This window comes from Lipotes vexillifer, unplaced genomic scaffold, assembly GCF_000442215.2.
Source record: "Lipotes vexillifer unplaced genomic scaffold, Lipotes_vexillifer_v1.1 scaffold1122, whole genome shotgun sequence".
Classification (NCBI taxonomy): domain Eukaryota; kingdom Metazoa; phylum Chordata; class Mammalia; order Artiodactyla; family Lipotidae; genus Lipotes; species Lipotes vexillifer.
The window spans coordinates 1,477,753-1,487,114 of NW_006798649.1; the positions used below are offsets into that span (position 1 = coordinate 1,477,753).

The following is a 9,362-nucleotide window of genomic DNA, read 5'->3' on the forward strand; positions in this document are numbered from 1 at the left end:
TTTTTTTTTTTTTTGCCGCATGGTATGTGGCATCTTAGTTCCCTGACCAGGGATTGAACCCACGCCCCCTTCAGTGGAAGCGTGGAGTCTTCACCACTGGACTGCCAGGGCTCCCACTAGCCAAATCTGGGACAAATTGAGCATTAGGATAAATAATCATATCAACAGATACAACCACTGAAATGAAGAGTCAATGAACTCATACTAGTATGAATGAATGAATGAAGGAAGGAACGGACATATGAACAAACCAACCAACCAACAAATAAATAAATAAATAAATGAGGGTGAAGGGAAAGTCTTCCTCACAATAGAATACCAACTAATAAATTTAGAAGAAATAATAGAAATAGAAACTTCCAAAGGGCCATCATGATGATGGAAGTTGAATTAGGCAGTCACTCATGGGTACTGGGCTAACGGATAAGGTTTGATGAGGTGTCATTTCAGAATATCTCCCCACAAAATACTGTTTCGTTCCAAGGGGGAAAATGATGGCTTTATGGAGGAATCTGAGAGACACCAACTTTTCCAGGTGATTAAGGCTGACATTACCAGCGGTGAAACAGAATGAGAAGAGCACAGCATCATTTCTGAGGAATTCCTGCCTGGATGCATGACCTCTATGAATAGTCAAAAGAAAAATCAGAAAAATCACCTGCAGAATGAAAGGCCTATGCTCTTTAAAACAGTCAAGGGCATTTGACAGGGAAAGACTGAGGCACTGTTGTTCCAGACTGAAGGAGGCTGAAAAGACCTGACAACTAAAGGCAACACATGTTCCTGGATTGGCCTTGGACCAGAAAGCAAAAGATATTATTGGAACAGTTGATGAAATCTGAATGGGGTCTGAATATTGGATGTTAGCATTAAATCAATGTAAATTTCATTATTTGGAGTGTTATACAGTGGTTATGTGGGAAAGTATCCTTTGGGGGGGTAGCAGAATACATGCTGGAAGGCTGAGGGGCTTCATGTCTACAGTTTGCTCTCAGTGGTTCAGAAAGACATAATGGTAGGGTACCTGCATGCACGCACACACACACAAACACACACACACTAAGGACCTACTGTATAGCACAGGGAACTATACTCAATATTTTGTAATAATCTATAAGGGAAAAGAAGCTGAAAAAGAATATATATATATATATATATATGTATAACTGAATCACTGTGCTGTACACCTGAAACTAACACAACATTGTAAATTTTAAAAAAAGTGTGGTAAAAGGTAACAATAGGTAAAGGTAAAGGTGTGGTAAAAGGTAACAATTAGATTATCTGGGATATGGGAATTCTATGTACTATTCTGGCAACTTTCCCTAAGTTTGAACTTATCTCAAAATAAATTGTTCAAAAAAATGTTTAAAGGGGCACGGGATGGATTTAAACCTAAGATTGAGAAGAAGGAATCCTATATACTGGGAGGGCACATATGACTGTTTTTAAAAGCTTGGTCTTCCTCATTCAACACACGGCGCTCACAGAGAACAATCTTTAGTTATATCTGTGTATTTAACTATATAAACATATCTGTAGGCACCTGTAAATCACATTCTATGGCACTTGGGAGTTCAATACTAAAGATTCAATTTCCATTATATTATTTTTCACAAACTATATTGCTTTGTATTGCAGATAATGAAAGATCATGCTTTTTATATAATAATAATATTAATGATAGGATAATACTTATTGCATTTATATAACTCTTATTATATGTCATCACTACTCTATTTTACATTCTCCTTTCATTCTCAAGAGTATCCTGTTTGGGATGATAAATTATATGGTCACCCTACTTAAACCCCACTTTATGCAACCTCGATGTTGTAGATTATTTTGCCTCCCTACTGCCTCCAAACCCTATTTTTTTTTCCTCTTTAGGGGAAGGGGACTTAGAGCCTGAGTTGTACACATTGGTTTAACTTCCTCCTCCATCAGTGGAAACATAAGCTGTGTCTAGAGTCTATCTGATGAAAAAAAAAAAAAACAATTAAAAAAGAATAATGACCTGGCTTTCTGGTGGTCTTAATCACCAAATCAAATGGGCCATATATGTGACTTGATAAAACACACAGAGTATGAAAAAGTGTCCAGAAATCGACATAATCCAAATCTCAAAGTGGTTTGTATTCCACTAGAAACCTACTAAAATGAGAGGAAAATGTGTGTTCATTGGTGTTTCAAAGAAATGCAGATACTACCTTTGCAGGTACTTAGAGGACTGTTAGGTACAGACCACTGCTTTTAAGTAATTAAAGTCTATGGTGTTCGACAAGTGTCTCAATAAACACATGTTCTACCACCTTTTACATGGAAATTTAAGTGCTTATTTACATTTACTTTCAGATTTAAAGTTGAACAGATGTCTTGGGGCCCTTCTGAGAATCAAAATGGCTTATGTAAATCCTTCAGATCAAAACATTTTATGCCATCACAAACTTTCTATTAAATTCTATTGCCAATTCAAAATATTGATGTGGTTTTATTTCGGGTTTATGTAAAGCAAAGACTGAAGGGCACTGGTCCCACCTGATGCATTTTTAAATACTCAGGCTGCTGTTTCTCCTGTAAATGTCTTTGCAGGAACTATACAAAAGGGTTTTCTGTGGAAACGAGGCTTAATGAATGGAAAGGATTCCTTTAATGAGCCATTTAGAAGATTTAAAAAATCCTTTTAGAAAATTTATAAGATATCTGAATTCCTTCATCTAATTTCAATTATGTTTAAACGGGAAGTTAAAGCTAGAGCGTACTGCAGGAGTGTTTACTTGGGGGCTCCTTTTCATTTGGTATTTAAACTCAGCAAGTAGTTTAAATACTAGATCACATTTGTAAACTTAACCTATTTGTCACTAGAGTGTTTGATGAGGTGAGCTTTGGGATCCTACTATGTGCAAGAGCCCGTGACAGCCAATGAAGGGAATGAAAGGCAACTGTAAAGGGATGCACAGGATTGGCCTTTGAGACGTTCCTTAAATGATCACAGTATTTTAACAGGAAGAAAAATAGGGAGGGGGTGGGAAAATGAAAGGAATTCCAGGCATAAAGAACAGTTGAGGCAAAGGCATGTGGGAAGAAAGTGTGAGAGGTGCAGAAACAAGTAATTATGGTTTGGATCTGACGATGAGGGAGATAAAGTTACAGGAGACATTGGTGTCTCCTCATGGTGCATAGTAAGTTTGCCTCTTGTTGTAAAGTCTCCAGGCAAATTAATAATGTGATTCAATCTCTGCTGATAGATTTGGACCTGAATTGGGAAAAGTTGGAGGAAGAGGCCAGTTGGAGGATTTTGCAATTGTTCAAAAAAAATATTTTTTTTAAGTAGCTGAATGCAAGCTAAGATAGCAGCAGTGGGAAGAGAAGGAGGGATAATTTTTAAAAAACTCGTGATTCTAATCCATGGGACTTGGCGATTGTTTATACCTAAGGAGCTGAGGGGCGTGGCATCCCAAGACAACTCGGAGGCTTTGAGCCTGGACAGTGGGAAGGCAGTAAAGCCATCAGGATAAACAGAGGCCACAAATGCAGGTTGGTATGAGTGAAAATGAGCTTGATCCTGGATACCCTGAATGTGAGGTGCTGGAATATAACCACAGGGGGAAGTATAAATACATATATCTAATCTTTGAAATGCTCATGATGACAAACATTTGTTGGGTGAATGCGGGAAGGAGGGAAAGCAGGAGGGGAAGAGAAGGAGAAGGAAGGAGCTCTCCAGGACAGAAGGCAACTGGATACGCAGGCCTAAGCCTAGGAGGGGTGTCCTGTGTGGAGGTTCTATGTGGAGTCACGACATAGAGGTGGGAAGTGAGGAGACAGCAAGGGAAATGATGCAGAGCGGAAGGGAAGAGGGCTGAAGACAGACCTCAGGCACAAGCTTCTTTAGGGGCCAAAAGACAAAGACTCAGCACGGAACAGGAAGAGGGTAGAACCAAGAACCAAGAGAACACAGAGCTGCCAAAATTGAAGAAAGCAGGTGTCTCTAAATAAGGAGGGACAGTGGTCAGAAGACTGAGAAAGGGTCCCTAGAGTTGATGACCTGGAGTTCATTATGTGAGCTAATGATGTGCCAGGTCCAAGGCTGAGAGCGTTACTGGCCTTTCCCTTCCCAGCCACCCTGTAAGCAGGCGCTGCTATTAAGCACTGCACTAGGGGAGGCTTAGATCTGTTAAGGTCACACAACTAGCAAGTGGAAGGGCAGGGTCCCTAAGCCAGCTGGGCTTACCCAAACCTGTTACTCTCACACACCTGGCCTTGTGCTTCAATGACCACAGTGTCCGGGAGAAAGAGAGAGAGACGGGAACAGGAACTCACAGTTATTCCATGCTCACCATGGGTCTATATGAGACCACGGGTGACAAAAGGAGAGAGAGGGGACAACAGCTGGAGGGGAGAGAGGGTGGCTATCTCAGGGTGAGGAGATGGCGCAGGAGGACACTGTGACTCTGGGTCCTATGCTAGAATGTGGAAATAGTTTCAGAAAACAGAAACCTTCACTAAAATGAGCTGTTTTAAACTAGGATTTTACCGTTGTAACAGAATGTAGTGACTCTCTATTTCCCTTCTTGATACACGTGAAAAGTGCTATTTTCTATATTTAATATATGTGTAAAAGTATTCATGCATTAGAATTGTACATACTTTTTTGGGTCCCTTGCTTTTTTCTGATGAGAATATGATATTTCCTTTCAAAATGATAGTGGCATTAAGCTCTGGATCATGGGAAACAAAAGGAAAATAGGCCATGAGAACATATGAGCTAGCAAAGGGAATACACACCAATGATAGGAGTGAATTCTCTCAATTGTAGGGCAAAAGATTTTTGTGAGGGGGAGAAAATTCACTTTGCCTTTCTGATGGAAAAAAGCATTTCTGCAGTAGACTTTGTGGAACACACAGGCCTTCCCCCTGGGAGCACAGGGAGGGCTTCTAGCAGGGAGGCTGTCACATTTGTATGCCTCTGAGAGAAATACATCTCAGAGCCTGAGCTGGCTGCTCATCTGGGTGCGTTTTTAGTCTAGTCATTGCCCCTTCAAAGCAGCTGTAAGCCTCATGCATCCCTGATTGTCAAGATAGGGCAGGAGGATTTCTTCTGTATCCCAAGAAGCATCCAGGGGAGGGAAGGCCAAACCTGTGCAAAAAGGCTTTAAAATCAGGGGAACCGCCAGGAGCAGAAAAGGTTGTTAATCAACCCTCGGCTTCAGTCTGTGAAGCATTTTGATAAACTTGGAGCAGTTGTGTGCTGTTGGACATTCAGCAGAGGTTTTAATGCAGGGGATTTTATTAATTTATTTATTTTTATTTTTTGGTGCATTGGGTCCTCTTTGCTGCGCACAGGCTTTCTCCAGTTGCGGTGAACAGGGGCCACTGTTCCTTGTGGTGCACAGGCCTCTCATTGCGGTGGCTTCTCCTGTTGCAGAGCACGGGCTCTAGGCACGTGGCTTCAGTTATTGTGGCATGCGTGCTCAGTAGTTGTGGCATGTGGGCTCTGGAGGGCAGGCTCAGCAGTTGTGGCGCACGGGCCTAGCTGCTCCGCGGCATGTGGGATCCTCCCGGACCAGGACTCGAACCCATGCCTCCTGCATTGGCAGGCGGATTCCCAACCACTGCGCCACCAGAGAAGCCCTAATGCAGGGGATTTTAAATGAGTTCTTCATGTCACAGATATTTGGGAAGTTTGAAAAGAGGTGAGATCATTAACACTATGTCCACCTAGTGACAAAACAATGAGTGAAAAATGAGAAAAATCGAATCTACCCATTGTTTGGATGACCTAATGCTCAGCCTCAGGTCTGGAACTGCCCTGCCCCTCCACCACAACCCCACCCCAGGCCTGGATGTCTCTGTGAAATGCCCAAGGCTGAATTCCACAAGATCCCATGAGTTCCATGACAACCCCTCCATTCTAATGGCACTAGGGTCTTATTGAGGGTCCTCAACGAGCAGATTCAAACATTCATTTCAGACCTGACCTTGAGAAGCAGGTTTTCTGTTTGTATTAACCACCGGCCATTGACGTTGCAGAATAGCATTACAAGAGTAAGACTGAACCAGAGCTTCCCCCTCTGATCTGATTGCCCGCAGGTGGCTAGCATCAGGTAGACAGTCTAAAGCAATAGCAAAGCTTGCAAACCGAAGGGCCAGCTTTCTCCTAGCCCTCGCATAAATGCACCTCTTTGGAGGGCTACATGCTGGGAACCAGCATGGCTTGAGACCACAACAGCTTGCTTGTGCAGGTCTGACCTGCAGTCCTGGGCAGTTGTGAGCAGTGAGTATACAAGCCTTCCTCTCTGGCATCTTCTAGTCTGACACTGCTTTTCATCAGAGGGCTGGTCTAGTCCCCTCAGCTCGTATCTTTGGCAGGGAACAGAGGCAGCTCCAGGTCTGGGTCAAGACTTTGAACGCATCCCACATCCAGAAAGGGTCTGGGCTCGCCACTTGCCTTGAGGTACCCCCATGCTAACTGTTCTGCTCAGGGGCCATTGGGGTCTGTCCCCAAACTCTGCTGCCATTTCCAAATGAGGCCATGCCAGACTCTCGGGGAAAGCTCTCAGTGCCTGCGCCACCACCAATACCAGGCATTACAGGGGATTTTTCAGAGGGCCCCAGGCACTTACATTGTTTGTTTAGCTCTTAATTTGAGCTATACGAAACTGCCATTTTTTGTCCGGACATGGACAAAAATGTCATATGTTCATCCTCATAATAGAAATTATGAGAAAAGTATAGAGTATGTGGTAGAAAGAGCATAATTATGACAGCCAGACCCGGGTTCAAATCTCAGTTCTGTCACTTTTCTGTCACAGTATATTCAATATATGTGAATTCCTGCTATGTGCCTAGTACTGTTCTAGGACCTGGACATGTGGCGGTAATGAAGACAGATGGGCCTTACTCTTCAGGGCACATTCTAATGGAAGCTTATCTTTGGGGGCTACTTCCTAGCTATATGATGTTGGGCCAGTCACCTGGCCTGTCTGAACTCCAGCTAAGTATTGTGAAGGTTAAATGAGATAATGCCTGTTAGGCCAGAAATGCACTGATGGCCTTCAATAAGTGATAGTTTCTGTTATTTTACTGTGGCTCACATAGGACTCCTAATAAATATTTATTGGATGAAAGAGCCTCGGAATGCGTTGTGGGAATCTTCAAGCCCACCCCTAAGAGCCCAAACTGGACACCCCTGCAGGAGAACGGTGCACCTGGGGCAGGGGCCACTGAAAGGGAAACCCACGGATCCCAGAGTTCACCACTCCCTCCCTCCCTGGGACCTGGAAGAGACCAGCTGTGGTCAGCCCCCATTAAATCAGGAAGGCAGTAGGCACAGGAGGAGTTTGGGGAGGTGCAACCTAGTTCATATTTCTTTTTAAAAAAAATTTTTTTTTAAATTATTTATATTTTATTTTTGGCTGTGTTGGGTCTTTGTTGCTGCGTGCGGGCTTTCTCTAGTTGCGGCAAGCGGGGGCTGCTCTTCGTTGCAGTGTGCGGGCTACTCAGTGTGGTTGGCTTCTCTTGTTGCGGAGCACGGGCTTTAGGCGCGCAGGCTTCAGTAGTTGTGGTACGTGGGCTCAGTAGTTGCAGCTTGTGGGCTCTAGAGCGCAGGCTCATTTGTTGTGGCGCACAGGCTTAGTTGCTCCACGGCATGTGGGATCTTCCCGGACCAGGGCTCAAACCTGTGTCCCCTGTATTGGCAGGTGGATTCTTAACCACTGCACCACCAGGGAAGTCCCTAGTTCATATTTCTTAATGGATGTGCAATCGTTTAATCCGAAGAAAATCATTGTCAAATTTATTGATTGAGGCAAAGCAGAGGTTGAGACCTCAAAAGAGACCTGGAAATCACCTGTAGGAACTTCCGGTTTTAGAAATCAAACACAGAGCTGGCTCTGTTTACTAAGAGAACGTGCAGAATGACCAGTCCTTCCCCTGACAGTCTGCCCCACTGAGGCACTGGCATGAATATAGACATGGAGTTAACAGATTCCCTTTGCAGCCCGAGGGCCTATTTTCCAGGCTCTGTGTGCAAAGAGCCCATAGGGATATTTCACAGGTCACCCTGCCTACCATTTAAAGCTGCATAAATCATGCCGGACAAGGTATGAGTAAGCGCACAGCTGCTATCTACAGTACAGCTTCTGAAGGTACCTTCACTGTCATCAAAGTCCTGAGCTCTGTCCAGTTCTCTGGGTCCGTTCATCTCGGGTGATGCACAGGGAGTTGAGACCAACAATTGCACTAACTAACTTCCTTTCATACACTTTTCTGGTGGAAGCTGAGGAGGAATGTGGAGAGCAGTTAAGTTGCTCTGTTTGTGTATGTGATCTCACTGGATTCAAAATATTTCACAGTTCAGGTCCTTATTCTTGTATCTTACATTATTGGCTAATTATGGCTTTTACAATAAGGTAGACCCCACAACTACTCAACTCACTCCTTTCCTTCACTTAAGGTGGGGCCTCTGTGGATTGGCCACGGAGTCAGGCATTGGGTACATCGGGGAACAAGACAGACGAAGTTGTACATCCTATCTACGGGAAATATGGACAGTAAGCACATAAACAGTTAACACAGTGCACATACTAGAAATGCAAAAAGAGCCCAGGGTGATATAATCAAGAGTAACTGGTGTTTCACTGTTGTAAAAAAAAACAATCCTTCCTCTTTGGCACCAAATTTACTAATCTGTGAGAAAGAGCTGGGTTTTAAATTTTTTTCCTATTTCTATTTTAATGGTTTTTATTGCATAGGTTCCTTCCACTGTAAATAATTTTCAATCTTTGGAGGTAGCTTATAGGTAATCATTGAGTAGTCTCTAATACTTGCTGCATACGTACGTAGTATTGGGCCAGGTGAAAATCCAAACTTGTCAAGTTCGTTCTGTAATTCATCGTCACTCAGACACTTCACATCCACCATGGTGATAAAAGTTTGGTCTCTTTTCTGACAGTGGAATCCTTGAAATAGCAAAACATTAAGTTCCTTAAGACAGACTTACAAATGAGAACTAAAACTTGACCAGTCCACAGAAGTGTTTACGACCCCAGATCCCCAGTCTTGAAGGCACCCAGGCAATGAAGCAAAAATCACCATTTTCTGCCGTTTTTCTGTCATAAATCTCTCCTGGAGTGGCCTCAATGAAAATCTTTGGATGGGTGTCACTTTTCCCAGTGTCTTTGGGGTTCAATTATTTCTAACTTTTCTACTCAACTAATGGAAGAAAAATCTTCTGCACAAAGTGAACAAATATTTCCATTACTGCTTAGGAACTCTAAGTTAAGACCCAAGCTCTGGGAAGAAGTTAATTAAACATGAAAGAGCTGAGAGAGATTTTCCAGTGAGTTAAATAAAAGTTA

The 9,362-nt window shown here is 43.1% G+C and overlaps 1 protein-coding gene across 1 annotated transcript in view; it reads right to left on the reverse strand.

Annotated features, from left to right (window-relative positions):
• The window catches only part of LEMD1 (LEM domain containing 1), a 23,471-nt gene extending 14,546 nt beyond the window's left edge, over positions 1-8,925 (reverse strand). Inside the window, 4 exon segments of the mRNA XM_007470722.1 lie at positions 4,651-4,721; positions 8,155-8,248; positions 8,250-8,281; positions 8,844-8,925. Coding sequence (XP_007470784.1) covers positions 4,651-4,721; positions 8,155-8,248; positions 8,250-8,281; positions 8,844-8,925 — 279 coding nt within the window.
• Between the last annotated feature and the right edge of the window lie 437 nt (positions 8,926-9,362).